Source organism: Amphiprion ocellaris, chromosome 2 (assembly GCF_022539595.1).
Source record: "Amphiprion ocellaris isolate individual 3 ecotype Okinawa chromosome 2, ASM2253959v1, whole genome shotgun sequence".
NCBI classification, from domain to species: domain Eukaryota; kingdom Metazoa; phylum Chordata; class Actinopteri; family Pomacentridae; genus Amphiprion; species Amphiprion ocellaris.
In genome coordinates, this window is record NC_072767.1 from 13,594,335 (window position 1) to 13,611,652 (window position 17,318).

Below are 17,318 nucleotides of genomic sequence, written 5' to 3' on the forward strand. Positions count from 1 at the left end.
TCTGTAAATTTGAGAAATCTTGTATGTTATAAACCCCAGCAGAAAAAAAAACTGTCTTTCTGTAGCATAGCTCCTGTCAACGTAGTCTTGACATGTAATTCTTGTGTTCAAAACCTAAGTACTTCAGCCAGTAAATACTATGTAACGCTTGATTCATGATAATATTACACTTGTTTTTTATGAATCAATACATGCCATGTTCAGTTTCACTCAGAAATGTCCAGTCTGTCTTGGTCTCTTTCACCCTTTCTACATCATAGTGTAAAGATTCTGCATGACATCAGAGTCACAGGAGTAAATTTTACTTGACCAGTCATCTTCTATGAGAGCATTATAAATTAAAATACTTCCATTTTGAAATCAGCATGTCAGTTGCAAAATCACAAAGCAACATCACAAAGTTGAAAATGTTAATGTGGTGCTGTGTAAACATTTATTTCCACCTAATGCACTCTGTTAAGTGTATTAAAATTCAAATTATAGTCACTATTCTGGACAAATTTTGGACAATATTTTTTCAATACATACCCTCATTCCGTGATTGTGTCATTTGTCTTCTAGTGGTCTTGCCACCACCCCTGTCGATGCCTCCCACAGAGTTGCTTTCAGGGTCTTCTGTGATATCTGCCCAATATGGAGAATACATTTGTAGCGTAACTTCCAAAACCTTATGGTAAACCAACAAGGAACGCCATAGGTATCCCTGAATATTTAGTTTGACAACTGCTATGTTGATACATTTAATCAACCATTAAGTGAAATTAAGCACATAAAGCTCTTGAAGTTATCTCCTCATCTGTGGAAGAGGATCAACACATGTCTTATTTAAAAGTTTACAAGTCACATCATTATGATTAAATATGCAGTTTTGATCCACACTGACCTTTTGTTCCACTCACTGACTCCTTCCTATTCACCATTTTCATGACCCGATTAGGTCCATCTGCAAAAATATTGCAGGCAAAAAAAAAAAATTCAATGTCATCAGTCTCCCTTGATTGTTCTGTGATATTCAAATCATCAGCAAGCTGCAAATCATTGTCCACTGTCTTATCACATTGTTACATATTCCAAAACTAAAAACTACAAGTGCTAAATACACATAGATGAAAAATGAAGACAACAATCTCTTTTCAAAACACACCTGTATCTAGATTTTTTTCCACCCTCTGAACCTTTGAACTTTTGGTTCCAATGCCATCATCCATCATACTGCCTTCTACAACAACGTTTCCACGGTCTTCTGTTACACTTAGACCTGATGGAACACGTGCAGAGTGACAGTAGAGTGTAAATAATATAGGCTGTCATTTAGCAAAAGGAGCACACTGATAGTCTTCAGCAATCAGGAAATACTGATATGTTACTGTGTTTGGTAAACTAATTAAATGTAGAAATATTGTGTAAAAATTCTTTCAAAATATTATGAGATTCTATGAACCACTACATTCCTTCTCACCTTCTTCCACAGCAGCGATTTCTGGCTCTCTGTCATTGGCCATTTTCAAATCATGGATGACAGATTCTGCATATCATCAGAGCCACAACAGGAAATTTAACTTGATCAGTCACCTTTCACAATAGTATTAAAATACTAGGATACCGCAACCTTTGCATCACTGCCAAAATTAGTAAGTACCATGCGCTGCCTGTCCCTTTGCATTGATTCTGCAATCCATACTTTAAGAAAACACCTGATAGTGTGGCCTGTCACGGATCACCACACTAAGGGCAGCATTGTATAAGCAACTGATTTTTCCGAGCACTCTCTTGTGAGAAATCTGAACACTTGCTTCCAATACATGGCTGAAAATGGCAGTCACCAGGTTGTTAAAAGGACAGTTATTTCATTCTGTAGATTTAGTTGACCGTTTCAGATTATCAGACTGTCAGCATATCTTACCTTACTCTGTCCTATCCTTGCTGCTTTTGTTCTCCGTTGGCTGAGGAAATTTTCTGAAGTGCACTGTGAAACACCAGTACAGACACATAATTATAACTGTACAAGTATGCAAAATATATTTCATTTGAGGAACAAATACAATTTAAGCAACAATACAAGTATTTAAAACCACTTAACAGCTATTTTCTCTAACATTCATCTAAAACATCAAGTGAAACACTCACACTTTTATACTCTGGCATAAACAGTTTATAAGTCTTCTTGCAAACTGTCATCCAGCTTCATCTGTGTCATGATCCCTGCTCCAGCTCCTGTTTCTCTCCTTCATTCTCCCTCCTGGTCTCTCCTTCTTCCTCCTGTTCTCTCTGTATCTGTCCATCTCTTTTGATCTGTCTCTCTTTGGCTCCCTCTGTCTGTCTGTCATCTCTCCCTCCTGTCTCTCTCTCCCTGTCACTTGCCCTCTTGCTCTCCCTGCTTCACCTGCCTGCACTCAGCTGATTACTGCAGGAATCAGTTCACCTGCCCACAATATTACCTGCTCACTATTTAAGCCTTGTTCATTCACATACTCTCTACTGGATCATAAAGACTCACATCCCCACTTCTGGACTTTGTTTTCCCCCCTGGATTACCCCACATGGACTCTGATCATCTCCCTGATTCTCACCGGCTTTACTTCTGTCTCCAGCCTGTTTGTCCCGTCTCATCTCCGTCTGCCCCTGGATTCCCTCAGCCTGTTTTCCCCCTCTGTGTTCATTTTCCTCCATCTTGTGAGTACCCCTCCTGAGCTTGGTTTTGTTGGTTCAGTTTAGTCTTGTAGACTTCCGTTTTTTGTATTTGTAGTGTTGGTTTGTGGAGTTTAGAGTAGTTTGGTTTTGTTCTGCCCCCCTAGTTCAGTTCTCGATTTATGTATTGCTTTAGTTATCTGGTTAAATAAAACTCTTTCATTTATTCACTTGTCTGCCAGTTTTCTGTGTCTGCACGTGGGTTCTCCAGCTCCCCCCCCGTAACAATCTGCATGCTACTGAAGACATCAGCAGCAAAAGTGGAAAGTACCCCAGAGCAGCAAGTCGGTCCAGCTGAAATGGCAGGAAGTAAATGCAAGCCTGGATTTCATTCCACAAAACAATGAATTTGTATGTGTTTTTAAAAAAATGATATGGTGTGAATTTTTTTTTATTATGGAGTAAATCACAAATAAAAGCATATTACTCTTTTAAAACAATGCTTCTGTTTCCTGTTGGCATTTTATGAAAACTTCATCCTGTATTTGTTTTTGTGGCAGAACACCACTTACAGAGCCTCTAAACTTAAAGTACTAAAATATGGGGATGATCTGTGGACTGTACTCTGATGTATAGCTTTGTGTACTCAACAAAGGTACACAAACAGCCCTAGTAGGTGCATTTGTTTACAGGCTTGAGCAAAATATTTAGCTATGATTACAATGTGATTTCATGTTCCTTTCATGATGCCTTAAAGCTGATTTCCAAAATTAAAATGAATTCTTTAAAGCCACATTACTTAGCTATGGCTGATATGTCCTTGTCATTAAACAGGTGACTTTAACTAGAATGTTGAGGAAAAACACCAAATCAACTAGCATTTTATAAAGTGTTAAGTGTGCTTACCATTTTGAAGCAGGAGTCTAAAACATGTGTACCATTGCAGTTCTTCTTAATGTTTTCTTTCCAATTTTTTCCATAGCTGCAAACCTCGTTCTCTCTTTGAGAAGCCTTTCCTTATGCGGCTGTACAGCACTTCATTTAGGACACTTCTTCCATGCAACCAAGATTTTCTCGTGGCATGCCACACATTTCTTTAGATTATGTGTCCCCATGTCTGCAACAACAGGAGAAAGTTATATCTGAATGGATCTTTAAAACATTCGTCTGTCGGCACATATTCTGCAATATGTTGCTGCTCAACTGTTAGCAGAAATAATTTGAACCAGTAACATTGCCCGTATTGTAGGTCAATTTTAAAACTTTAAAAACTTCTCTTTACCATACATGCATAGTAACCCTTCAGTAATTCCATCTGTGCTAATGACTTTTCTCTTATCAAAGCATAAAGCTATAGCAATAGCTAAGACAAAGAGAACGGTCATGTTGGAAGAGGAAGGGGCAAGCTCCAAACTGTTCCCACAAAGTTGGGAGCATGGAATTGTCCAAAATGTCTTGGTATGCTGAAGCATTCAGAGTTCCTTTCACTGGAACTAAGGGGCCAAGCCCAGCTCCTGAAAAACGACCCCACACCATACCCCCTCCACCAAACTTTACACTTGGCACAATGCAGTCCAACAAGTATCGTTCTCCTGGCAACCGCCAAACCCAGACTCGTCCATCAGATTGCCACATGGAGAAGCGTGATTGGTCACTCCAGAGAAGGCGTCTCCACTGCTCTAGAGTCCAGTGGCAGCGTGCTTTACACCACTGCATCCCACGCTTTGCATTGCACTTGGTGATGTATGGCTTGGATGCAGCTGCTCTGCCATGGAAACCCATTCCATGAAGCTCTCTGCTGAAGCACTGTTCTTGAGCTAATCTGAAGGCCACATGAAGTTTGAAGGTCTGTAGCGATTGACTCTGCAGAAAGTTGGTGACCTCTTTGCACTATGTGCCTCAGCATCCGCTGACCCCACTCCGTCAGTTTACGTGGCCTACCACTTTGTGGCTGAGTTGCTGTCATTCCCACACACTTCCACTTTCTTATAATACAGCTGACAGTTGACTGTGGAATATTTAGGAGCGAGGAAATGTCACGACTGGATTTGTTGCACAGGTGGCATCCTATCACAGTTCCACGCTGGAATTCACTGAGCTCCTGAGAGTGACCCATTCTTTCACAAATGTTTGTAAAAGCAGTCTGCAGCCTAGGTGCTTGATTTTATACACCTGTAGCCATGGAAGTGATTGGAACACCTGATTCTGATTATTTGGATGGGTGAGCGAATACCTTAGGCAATATAGTGTATAGATAGATAGATAGATAGATAGATAGATAGATAGATAGATAGATAGATAGATAGATAGATAGATAGATAGATAGATAGATAGATAGATAGATAGATAGATAGATAGATAGATAGATAGATAGATAGATAGATAGATAGATAGATAGATAGATAGATAGATAGATAGAGATCAACCATAATCAAACTGCTGTTCCTGAGAATGAGTGCAAAATATAGTCAATATAGGAGCAATCAGAAATTAGAGCACCTACACTAAACTTTTTTTTGAAGAGAAAGTGAGAAGTGTTTGTGACGTTCACAAGTTTTTATACAGGATTACAATTAGGTTTGTGTGACTACATTATGCTGTCAAAGGTTTAATAATGATAATTTTAAAGGACCAGGGTGAAGAGCAATGTTACTGACAGAGAAGATATTTTCCCCTAACTGTGTGTCCTTGATTCTACAAGGGAAATGTGTCCAGCAGGCGCAGGTGGAAAGAACGAAGGCGAGCCAAGACCTCCTCCAGAGTGACAGGAGCAGCCAAAACACACAACCTGAGAGGAAGAACAAACATACAAAATACAGTCTTAACAAACATGAAAACAATAAGTCCATCATATATGGAGATCAAAGAATGTCTGTTTTGTTGTGACTGTACAGCAGCAACCATACTGAGCATTTAGGTTTGTAGCATATTTGAAAAAAAATTCCATAAAACTTTCCTTTCCAAAAAAAACAGCCTTTTCTCTGAGTGTCTAAAACTCAAGAAGGTCTTTATAAAGATAAGACAGCACAAACACACACAGTATAATCTAAAAGTGGCTTTTTCTTACCTGATGTGAAAGTTTGTATCTTCTTGTCTGTTCTCACAGCCCGCTCCCAAACAAACACCTTCCTCTTCCAGTAACTTCTGGCAGTAAAGCACATCTGCCTCCACTCCTAGCATCTGAATTCAGAATGACTTTTAAATAAAGCTATTCTAAAAAAAAAGAGGGAAAAGATCTACTGATGGAACCGACATTTGAACAATAGATGCATTTATTTTGGCTGACTATTACCAATGACAGAGAAATTTTAAACATTTAATCTTTGACAATGTGCTATTTTTTACTCGTATATTTTCTGTTGTGAAACTTTAATCTTAAAAAGTAATGAAATCTGTCAAATAAGTGCACTAGTGAGGAAGTACAAGCTCCTCAAAACTGTTTAAAAATCAGTCACAAAATCAAAACACACGTAATGTTTATTGTATATTTGAATATATTCTGACCTTGGCTTCTTTGATGACTGGAGGAGTTAAATGCAGACGAGGGTAAAGGAAGACTCCTCCCATGGCTGGCTGGCAGCTCATCCCTGGTAAGCCATTCAGGAACTCACATGCCTGCTGAGCATTCTGGGAAAGTGTGTCCTTAATGTGAAGAATCTTCTTTAACAATAAAAGACGGATGTTAATAAATGCATGTGAGCTGAAGACTCTTAAAATTCCCTGACAGCAACTTAAAGCAATATTCTAGTTTAACCCCTTGATGGCTGAATTTATTTACAATTAAATAAAAAACTTTTTGTTTTTGCTTTCCAGCTGATGCTAAAATAAGTGGAGATTGATCATTTATCTATTACACACAGAACACAGATACATAATAATAACAGATAAATAATAATTAGGTCCCACTCCGACCGGTCCTACGAGAAACCAGCACTTGCAAAAGGTTCTGAGGTACGTATTGAATATGCACAAACCAGCATTGGTCGAATGGAAACGCCATCTCGGCTGCAGTCTGAATAAAAGTGGTATGATGCAAATATGTAACAATAGGCACCAAGAGGTTAACTAAAGTTTTTAACTCTCCATTAATGTGGCTGCTATGGCTTTAGTGGTCATGCTGACTCCACCACTGCTGTAGATACTCAGGGAAACAGGAAGCCACACAAGACAAAATATATGGGGCAGTGGTGGTGAAACGGTTAAGTCTCTGGACTACTGATCAGAAGGTCAGAAGTTCAAACCCTGATGCTGCCACTGTTGGGCCCTTGAGCAAGGCCCTTAACCCTTCCTGCTCCAGGGGCGCTGTACCGCGGCTGACCCGTTGCTCTGACTCCCCCAATTGGGGAGAGATGCGAAAATCAGAATTTCCCCTCGTGGGATTAATAAGGGATAATAAAAAAATATCATGGCTCTCTGCAGCTTTCAAAATAACCTCCTTTTTAGATGATTCATTCTAAACATTCCTTTTTATTTTAAGTAAATATAACCTCAGAAATGAGCCACCTGGGACAGCCATTTTTCAAATTGCATTGGAGGTAAAAAGTTAAAGCCGCACTAGTAGTAATGTGAGCTGCGTTTACAACCTGTTGTCCCAAGTTAGCACAAAATGTATTAATGCAGCTACAATGCTTGACAGTTTTAATATACAAAAGTTTTTAGATATAGTTTGTCACACAAACTATTCAGAGGAAGACTGAATATGATGGTTTTTGGTCATATACCTGCTCTGACTATGCTACTGTCTGAATTGATGAAATTAAATTAGAAATGTTCACTCAGTTTCTCATCTGCACTCAGATCAGGTTTTACTTCACAGAAGCATCAACTTAAAGGTGTATTATGCAGGTAATCCCTCTTAATCATCGTGTTTGACCCACTGGATGTGTGTGGCGATGTATTCATCTGCAGACATCCTGTCCTCTGAATGTACTTTTGCATTATTTTCCTGCATTTTGAACATTTCTGGGATGCATTTTGGACAGTGTAGCTGTTACTTAGCCAGTTACAATGCACGGGTAAAGCTGGGATTTTACAAAAGGTGAGCAATTAGGTGCAAAAATGCAAAAATAGTGAGGTGAAACATGAAACAGACAAAGCTTGTTCCAAAATGAGACTGAATCTGCAGGTGACATTCACTCACTGGTGAGCATTGCTGGTGCATTTTCTGGTAGACAGGTAGCAGAAGGAGGTTAGCTTAGATAGTGTGCTAATGTATCGACTTCTACACAAAATGTAACATTCCGACAGTAGTGGCTTACAGCACTTCTGGTGGCATAGAACGTTTGAGGCTGCTGGGCAGTTGCTTGATATTCTCTCCATGAGCTTCATGAGGTAGTCACCTGAAATGGTTTCCACTTCATAGTTGTGCCTTGTCAAGGTTAATTTGTGGAATTTCTTGTCTTCTTAATGGGGTTGGGACCATCAGTTGTGTTGTGTAGAAGTCAGGTTGGTACACAGTTGACAGCCCTATTTGACAACTGTTAGAATCCATATTGTGTGCAAGAACCAATTAGCTAAGTACAGAGAAACGACAGTCCATCATTACTTTAAGAACTGAAGGTCAGTCGGTCTGGAAAATTGTAAAAACTTTGAATGTACCCCAAGTGCAGTCGTAAAACACATCAAGCGCTGACTGACATGAGGACTGCCCCAGGAAAGGAAGACCAAGAGTCTCCTGTGCTGCTGAGGATAAGTTCATTCGAGTCACCAGCCTCAGAAATCACAAGTTAACAGCACCTCAGATTAGAGCCCAGAAAAATGCCACAGACTCCTAGTAGCAGACACATCTCTACATCAACTGTTCAGAGGAGACCAGGGCTACCACAGCATCCTGCAGCAACATGCCATCCCATCCAGTTTGCATTTAGTTGGACCATCATTTATTTTTCAACAGGACAATGACCCCAAACACACCTCCAGGCTGCGTAAGGGCTGTTTGACCAAGAAGGAGAGTGATAGAGTGCTGCGTCAGATGATCTGATCCACAGTAACCTGACCTAAACCCAATCCAGATAGTTTGGGATGAGATGGACCGCAGAGTGAAGGTAAAAGGGCCAACGAGTGCTCAGCATCTCTGGGAAGTCCTTCAAGACTGTTGGAAAACCATTTCAGGAGACTACCACATGAAGTTCATGGAGAGAATGCCAAGAGTGGACAAAGCAGTAATCACAGCAAAAAGTGGATTTTTTTGAAGAATATAAAACATGTTTTGACTTATTTCAGTTTTTCATTTGTAAAAGCCATAAAGTGTGTATTTTGTGAAAAATTGCATAAAAAACTTTTTTTTTTTTTTTAAAGTCCCAACATTCCTGAACTGAAAATGCTATCAAGTTCAAATAATCAGAAATAAACGGTTTCTATAATGAATGATCTAATTAACAGAAAGACAGGATTAATAACTCTGCCTTCTTGGCAGATAAATAAATCTAATTATTACCTGTAAATGTTGTGATGGGGGTTTTTGTGTGTATTTTTTTTAGGTCATTGCTCTTTAAAGCAAAATCCATTTTCTGGGAATCGTTTTGATGAAGTGTTGCCATTGTCCTGTTGGATTACCTTTGTGTATGTGTTATAGGAAGAATCTCCAGAGGTGGGTGGATTGACCATGAGCTCCAGGGCCAGCTGTGGTAAAACAGGTGGGCTGGAAAAGCCATGCATGTTGCTTAAGTACTTTTTCACTGCTGGGTCCATGTTAACGACCTCCATGTATCCTCCTCTCAGACCACACCTAAACACAACGTCAACACAGATTTATTTAATCACAGTGAGGGAAGAAACCAATTAATCTTTACTAGAAGCAGTGAGTATTAGAAAATCCAATTCAGACTTAAAACAGTTATGACATGACATTTTCATTCAGCAAAGCAGTTTTCTTTTCATTTTTTAAAATTATGCCTCTCAACATCTCCCTATTTTTTATTACATTTTTAAAAATATATTTATACATTTATATAGGTATATATTAGTAGAAAACTGAAAGGAAGGATTGGATCGAAAGCATTGTTTCTTAGCAAATATTCTTATTTTGAAGAGTTTGAAGATCCAAGCCAGGGCTGCACAGTGGCTCAGTGGTTACCACCATCACCTTGCAGTTATAACATCTCGTGTTCGCGTCCATGCCTGGGCCTGGGATCTTTCTGCATGGAGTTAGCATGTTCTCCCTGTATATGTGTGGGTTTTCTCTGGGTACTCAGGACCACAGTTCGAATATATGCAGAAGTTATTTGGTAATTCTAAATTGTCCATAAGTGGGAATGTGAGAATGATTGTCTGTATATGTAGCACTGTGATAGACTGGTGACCTGTCCAGGGTGTCCCCTGCCTTCACCCTAAGTCAGCTGGGATAGACTCCAGCCTCCCGTGACCCTAGTGAGGATAAAGCAGTGTATAGATAATGGATGGATGGAAGATGCAACCCAAATTTAAGTTCTTGGAGCTGCCTTTGCCACATTTACAAGACAAGTTACTCTTATTTTTCTTAATATTTTTTTGCTATGTAATACCTTTATGACTTTGTAAGCTCAATACTATAGAGTTTACAGTCAAGTTTATTATGTATTCAGCTTCATTAAAAACTGAATATGGGACTATGCAAGCTCCAGCTGAAGTCAGTTTTGTGGTCTATTTAGGTCATGCATTGGTCCAAGCAGAGGTCTGGTCTTAAAGGAACATCAGTGATACTCACTCTCCCAGGCAGGCTGTCAATATGGAGTGGAAGGAGACCAACTCCACTGTCTCTGAGTATCTTTTACCCATTTCAAACAGGACCTTCTTATAGGACATGAACTCTTTGTCCTGTCCATAAACACTGTCCTGGTACACCTAGGGGATGCAAGAAGACATGCATATAAATGTGAGCTTGTTTGAAATTAAAAATTAAACTATGAGAACAAAAGTTACATTATGTCACATATAGTCACCTCTTCAACCAACAAGATGAGGTGCTCAGTGGCAGCAAATCGAATCACTTTCTCTATAGTCTCCCTGTCCTGCACATGACCTGAGAGGAGAAATGATACAATCAGCATCAAGGCATCACTGTACAGGCCTACTCAACGTCTGGGTCAAAGTGATTCTTAACATACTTGTTGTCAAGCACCCAATGACAAAGAAATGCAGAATGACACAAAATGGTTGCAAAGGGACACAAAATGACTAATAGATGTAAATAAAAACACAAAGAGATACAAAAGGACATCAAATAAACACAAAAGGACCACAGACATACATAAAATGAATAGAAAGCGATGCAGAAATGAAACAGAACTGACAAACAAAATATACAACAGGATGCAAAATAATGACAAAGAGGCATGAAGGACTATTGCAAGATGTGACATGACCACAAGAGAGGGAAGAATCCCTCTAAAACAAGAACATGAAAACTAACAAACGAAAAATAACTACAAAGAGATTGAAAATGATCACAATAAGCAGATCACAAAGAGACCAGTGTGACTAAAAGGATGATAACAAATAGATGCAAAATGACTTGTGTATCATTCCGTCTTAATTTTGTCTGCTTTATTCTTTGGGTCTTGTTTCTATGGGGTGGGTGAGGCACTGTTTAATGTGTGCACAGGGGCCCACTGTCCTTAAAGTTACTTGATGTTGTTTACCTGTGGGGTTTCCTGGGTTGCTGATGTAAATTGCTCTGGGCTGGCAGCGCCCCCTAGCAGTAGTCACAGCTCGGTGCAGCTCGTCCAGGTCTACAGCCCAACCTCGCTCCTCCACCAGCCGGTAGGGCACCAGAGCTATCCCGGTCACATCCAGCAGAATGGGCAGTGTGTGTGGGCAGGGCATGGGGGTCAACACCCCTGTCTGAGCCTCCCCCTCCCCACTGGCCAGCAGGTGGAAAAAAAGCTAACATAATAAAGGACAACACAATTAACAACATGCAAAAATGTGCTTTTTTTTCCCACATTTGAAATATTTTTTGCATCATGGACAATAATGCTGAATGACCCTTCTGTATTAATACTGTTTTCTGTTTTAAAATGACTTTTTTGAGCATCCAGACATCAGCCCATAGATTGTATCGATGCAGCTCAAAAAAGTCCTTTTTTTCCCAAAAATACTGTAAAAGGGAAAAGTCTCTGATATTCTATCTTTACGTTGCATAAAAATGAATATATTATGCCTTTATTGTTTTGGTTTAGATGATTATGACTTATAGCCCATGGAAATCAGAAATCCAGTATCTAAAAAGATTGGAATATTTCATTGCAAGTTTAAGTAATTTACCATCAAAGAGTACAAAAAACATTTATCTCTTAGACTAGTATAACATACGCTACCTCAAATATGAGGAAGAGCGCTGACGTGAACTTGAGGGAGCTTCACAGGGACCGAGGACGGTGACAGTGCATCAAGGGCCACCAAGCTCAGATGTCTTCAGGAATAGAACTACAACTGTCACATTTCTAATATGAAGCCACTCCTGAACCAGAGACAATGCCAGAAGCATCGTACTTGAGCTAAGAAGAAAAAGAACTGGACTGCTGTTCAGTGGACTAAAGACCTCCTTATTAAGGTCCTGGAGTCTAGTAAAAGAGTGGAGAGGTCCAGAATCCAAGGAGTTTAAAGCCCAGTAAAGTCCAGTGTGAAATTTCAGCAGTCTGTGATGATTTGGGAGGTCATGTCCTGCTGGAGCTGGTGCTTTGTCACCACAGTGTTTTATCAAGTCCAGATTCAATGTACTATCCACCAGGAGATTTTAGGGCACTTCACACTTCCATCTGCTAACAAGTTTTATGAAGACGGCAGTTTACTTTTCCAGCAGGACTTACTACCTGCCCACAGAGCCAAAACTGCTACCAAATGGTTAGCACACTACAATATCGCTGTGCTTTACTGGCCAGTCGACCCGCCTACCTAAACCCAAAAGAACCCCATAAGGTATTGTCAGGAGGAAGATGAAAACACCCGACCTAAAAATACAGACCAGCTGAAAGCCACTATCAAAGCAAAGCTTCAAGAACACCTCAGCAGTGCCACAGAATGATCGGCTCCATGTTACACCACATTGATGCAGTGATTTGTGGTAAAGGAGCCCCAACCAAGTACTGAGTGTATAAACATACTTTTCAGAAGTTGGACACTGTATCACTGTTCATCGTGTCCTTAGGTTCTCTAGTCAGAACCACTTGTTGCTCATCATGTCCGGTTTAAAAAGGCCAAGATGAGGAAAGTTAAACTCCAAAGTTGTGGTTTCATAACATTAGTTCTCAAACCAATGGGTGATGTCATTGTGGCTGGGTCCATCTATTAAACACAACCTATGTGTCAGCCACTGTAGCAACTTTACAGGCTCAACTTCAGACAAACAAAAGTTGATTCACTGAACACCTTTGCACTTGACAGACTGCAAAAAAATAACAAAAGAAATTTTAAAAAATGTCCTATTATGTCTGCACTGTAGTCCTATTATCACATTTTAACTTGTTTTATGGCACTTATCCAGGTTGTTTTCTCCTGTCTTGTCTACTCTCAAATGTAAGATTGCTTTGGATAACAGTGTCTGCTTAATCAAATTGTAGAACTGTAAATAACAAGTTGTGTAAAGTGATAAAGAAAAGATGCTAGTGTTTATCATTCTAACTTCCTCTGAATGGCAGTGTTTAACATGCTGAGGGAATAGTTATCATGTTCACAATCTTAGCTTAACATGTACTTTACATGAGATTCATTAGGGAAGAATGTTGTCAGCATATAAATAACACTGAAATGCTGATGACAGATAAAAAGGGAGAGGATGAACACGTTATTACAAGTGACCAGAAAATTTGGGTGCAAAAGAAACTATTATCATACCGTCAAAGTCATCTGTGAGCCACTGGAGAAGATGATGTCTTCAGAACGTGAACACACACCACCATCTCTCCTCGTGATAAACTCAGCAACGGCTTTCAGGACTTGTGGTATGCCACAGGCAGCTACAGAGTATGAGCCTGTCATTGATAAAATAGATGATCCATTACAGCAGACAAGTCCACATAAATATTCCAGCCTAAGTGCTCCCATATCTGCACATATGAAATAATATTATTTCCTCACCCACGCTTCCTCCATTACAGGTATCCAGAAGCCTCTGCGCTCTCTGCCTGACATCTAGATGAAGGCTTTCTTCTTTGAGGAGCTCAGGGTATAAGCACACTGCCAAGACCTGAAAAAGCAAATAGGAAACGACTGACAGAGACAGTCTCAGTTTGTAGCTGTCAGACTGATAACAGTGATGTAGACATGCAGGTTCATGAGGCAGACAAACAAACACAGATAAAATGTAAAACACCAACCTGGCGAACAAATGAGATGGGTCTCATCCCTGCTCTGTGAGGATCACCTGAGCTGACATCAGTCACCCTCTTGAAAGGTTTATTCACACCCTGAGAAGAAAACTGTCTGGATTTGGTATTTTTCTGCGAACAGTCTAAGTTAATCTTTTCTTCATTTATTCATCTCTTTCTTTTATTTCCTATTTCTGTTAATTAAATTGAAAATGTTTAGAGGTAGGGAATAAATCCACCCCAAACCTTGCCACAATGACTTATATTTAAAAATATATAGCAAATCCACACTGTACATTTTCTCAAAATCAATACATGCATACCAATACATACCAATACATGCTTAGGATGTTTGCTAGCCCAGTCGGCAGGCATGATACAGTGAGGTATTTCAACTGCTCTTAGTTTGATCCCTCTCCTAGGAGCCAATTTGCTTGGGAGCATGTACTATTACTATTGCCCCTGACAAACATAACTCCCAGAATCATCATCACAAACACTCCTTTACACCATGGTGACAATTTTTCAAGCGGCTGCCTCTTGTCTCTGGTCCTGTGTGTGATAGGACAGGATCCAAGAGACAGCCAGGAGGTGGAGGGTTTCTGGTTTGGGAAACTCAGAGTCACATCTCAGCTTTTGTCAGCTCAAGACTGGACTACTGCAATGCACTTTATGTTGGCATCTGCCAATCGTCCATCAGCCACCTGCAACTTGTGCAAAATGCTGCAGCATGTCTTGTAACACCTCCAGACGTGAGCACATCACCCCAGTCCTTTACACTCTCCACTGGCTTCCAGTCCAGTTGAGAATTCTTTTTAAACTTATATTGTTTGTTTTTAAAGCTCTTAATGGTCTTGCTCCACTTTATTTATCTGAACTTTTAACTTTAAATGACTCAAAAAAGATCTCTGAGGTCATCCAGTCAGCGGCTGCTTGAAGTACCCAGGTCTAAATACAAACACTGGCGTGACCTGGTATTCTCTGCAGCTGGACCCAGGCTCTGGAACAAGCTCCTCCCCAACATGCGCACCATCACTGACCTAGGTCTTTTTAAATCAAAACTAAAAACTTTCCTGTTCAAAATGGCTTTTAAAACCTAGCCTACCTTTTAGATGTATATTTTAGTGCTGTTTTATTGCTGTTCATTTTATTGTTTTATTGTATATTTTACTGTTGTCTCTGTTTTAAGTCACTGTATTGTTTTTTAATTATTCTCTTGTTTTCACTGTGAAGCACTTTGATCACCCTTTTTGCTGTTGTAAAGGGTTATATAAATAAACTTTGATTTATTGATTGATTTTCTAAAGGTCATTTGGTTCTGTTGCCTTCATCAGACCGTGACCTTCAGCACACACTGGAGTGCTCTGCAGCCGAGATAGTCTGATGCACCAGTATGACAGACAACACTATACAGGTGCCCCAACAGCTGCTTGCAGACAAATAGCTACAGTTCTGGTGTATCACTGTTTGCTGATAATGCACAGCCTCCCAGGGCACTGGGATAGATACTACAAAAAGACAAACACTGCCAAACACAATCTAAAATGTAAAAAATAAAAATAAAAAAAAGATAATCACAGAGGCAATCATTGGTGCTCTGACGACAAAGAAAAACTCTCTTTTAACAGGAAGTAGCCTCCAGCAGAACCAGACCAAGGCGATGGTGACCATCTGCCTTAAGAAGTTGGGGTAAGAGTCAAGGGGAGAGAGAAGAAACAGCAGAGAGAAACAGACAACAAACAAGAGATCAATAAATTCTGAGGAGGATGGTGAGGCCAGTAAAAAGTAATGACTCCTCAGACAGTTTGGAGAACCTTTAACCTCCAAGATCAGTGATCCAAATCAAATCTGTTGTCATCTCACTCCTTCTCACAGCAGTATAAGAACAGTATTAGCAGTATTTAGTAACGTTACGATCTACAGTGGTCCATGTTGCTCAGAAAGCTTTAGGTATTCCAGCCGTGACTCACCTGTGAGATCTGCTCTGTGATGAGTGCAGCCAGACTCTGCAGACTCGTTGGGGTTCTGATCCCGAGCACCACGGGGTTCACCTCCTGCAGGGAGCTCATCTTTGTCTGCTCCAACCAACTGATGAGGGTTCGCTGAGACACTTGGAAATATACTGAGGAGGCAGTTGTTAATCAAATAATCATAGTAATAAGAAATACAAAATATTTTAAAAGGTACTGTTGGGATGCTAAAATAGTCATAGTCTTTAAATAGTCATCTGCAGCACCTAATAACAAATGCTCAGCTTTCAAATCCATTTCACCAGTCTATATTAGTATTTACAGTATTGATGTTTTTGGAATCTGTTTGTTTTCCCCTGTTAAAAATGACAAGTGCTTCAACAAGTGGCCACATGGGAAAACCAAAAGCCATAATTGAATTTCAGTAATTTTATTGTGCAATTGACATTCATCAACATTTACATGCCGAACCATCAGAGTGCTTTCAATGTCTGCTGGTAGAATCAGTCGAAGGTAGAAAACTGGTTAGAACAAGCCAACAGGCAGAAAACCTGCCTGTGGAAAAAGTTCTGCTGCTACACCGATAAATAAACTAACAGCTATTATATATGAATTAAATCCAAACGAGGAGGACAGAATTTACGGTGAATGAGCGCCCCGTGATGTCACTAAAACAGCCCCAGGCTCTTCAAATCCTGCTGTTATAAAATTATAATTATGTTATGATTAAATGTGGGCTGTACAGTGGCGTAGTGGTTAGCACTTTCGCCTTGCAGCTAGAAGATTCCTGGTTTGCATCCCGGCTTTCCCGGGCTCTTTCTGCATGGAATTTGCATGTTCTCCCTGTGCATGTGTGGGTTTTCTCCACACAGTCCAAAAATATGCTGAGGTTAACTGATTATTCTAAATTGCCTGTAGGTGTGAGTGTGATTGTTTGTCTCTATATGTAGCCCCGTGACAGACTAGTGACCTGTCCAGGGTGTCCCCTGCCTTCACCCTAAGTCAGCTGGGATAGGCTGACCCCCATGACCCTAATGAGAATTAAGCGGTGTATAGATGATGGATGGATGATTAAATGCTCTTCATGATTTCAAACTACTGTATAACTGTGTGACTGTGAACTCATATAACCCAATGTACCCAGTAAATTTCCATTATTTAACTTTCACCATGAAAATATAACAAGTTGGTCCTGTAAGCAGCATATTTATGGGCCTGCTTAAAAACTAAATAGCTTCCACCTATTGTTAGTCACTCATTCAGATTCTGCTCTGTTCAAGTGATTCCTTGCGCAAGTAAAACTTTGCTTTGACTTGAGAAACAACTGAGTATTAATTTTCAAATTTTTAATTTGGAGAAGTCAGGACTCCACTGAAGAATTTTCCTGACACCTGTGCAAATCAGCTGAGCAGGGTTGTGGAGCATGTCTTCAATA

At 39.9% G+C, this 17,318-nt stretch overlaps 1 protein-coding gene across 2 annotated transcripts; it reads right to left on the reverse strand.

The window, feature by feature from the left end:
- Positions 1 to 4,984: 4,984 nt before the first annotated feature.
- On the reverse strand, positions 4,985 to 16,251 carry LOC111573397 (alanine aminotransferase 2-like). 2 transcript variants are annotated; one of them, XM_035951525.2, is made up of 11 exons: positions 15,884 to 16,251; positions 13,923 to 14,024; positions 13,684 to 13,792; positions 13,441 to 13,577; positions 11,247 to 11,490; positions 10,548 to 10,627; positions 10,313 to 10,449; positions 9,184 to 9,355; positions 6,133 to 6,288; positions 5,696 to 5,808; positions 4,985 to 5,416 (listed from the first exon to the last, which is right to left on the reverse strand). In XM_035951525.2, exons 1-11 carry the CDS (start codon positions 15,980 to 15,982, stop codon positions 5,323 to 5,325), a joined length of 1,443 nt encoding a protein of 480 aa, XP_035807418.2. In that variant the 5' UTR covers positions 15,983 to 16,251; the 3' UTR covers positions 4,985 to 5,322. The 2 variants fall into 2 exon arrangements, with proteins under 2 accessions (XP_035807418.2, XP_023133293.2); XM_023277525.3 differs by having other exon boundaries at positions 5,001 to 5,416; positions 13,923 to 14,012; positions 15,884 to 16,245.
- Between the last annotated feature and the right edge of the window lie 1,067 nt (positions 16,252 to 17,318).

Excerpts from the sequence above, each read along its gene's own strand:
- LOC111573397 (XM_035951525.2), bottom strand. The coding sequence starts at position 15,982 with ATGAGCTCCCTGCAGGAGGTGAACCCCGTGGTGCTCGGGATCAGAACC. Across the intron at positions 13,793-13,922 it reads CCATCTCATTTGTTCGCCAG|GTCTTGGCAGTGTGCTTATA; the intron begins GTTGGTGTTTTA and ends TTGCTTTTTCAG. Across the intron at positions 9,356-10,312 it reads TTGACAGCCTGCCTGGGAGA|GTGTGGTCTGAGAGGAGGAT; the intron begins GTGAGTATCACT and ends CGTTGTGTTTAG.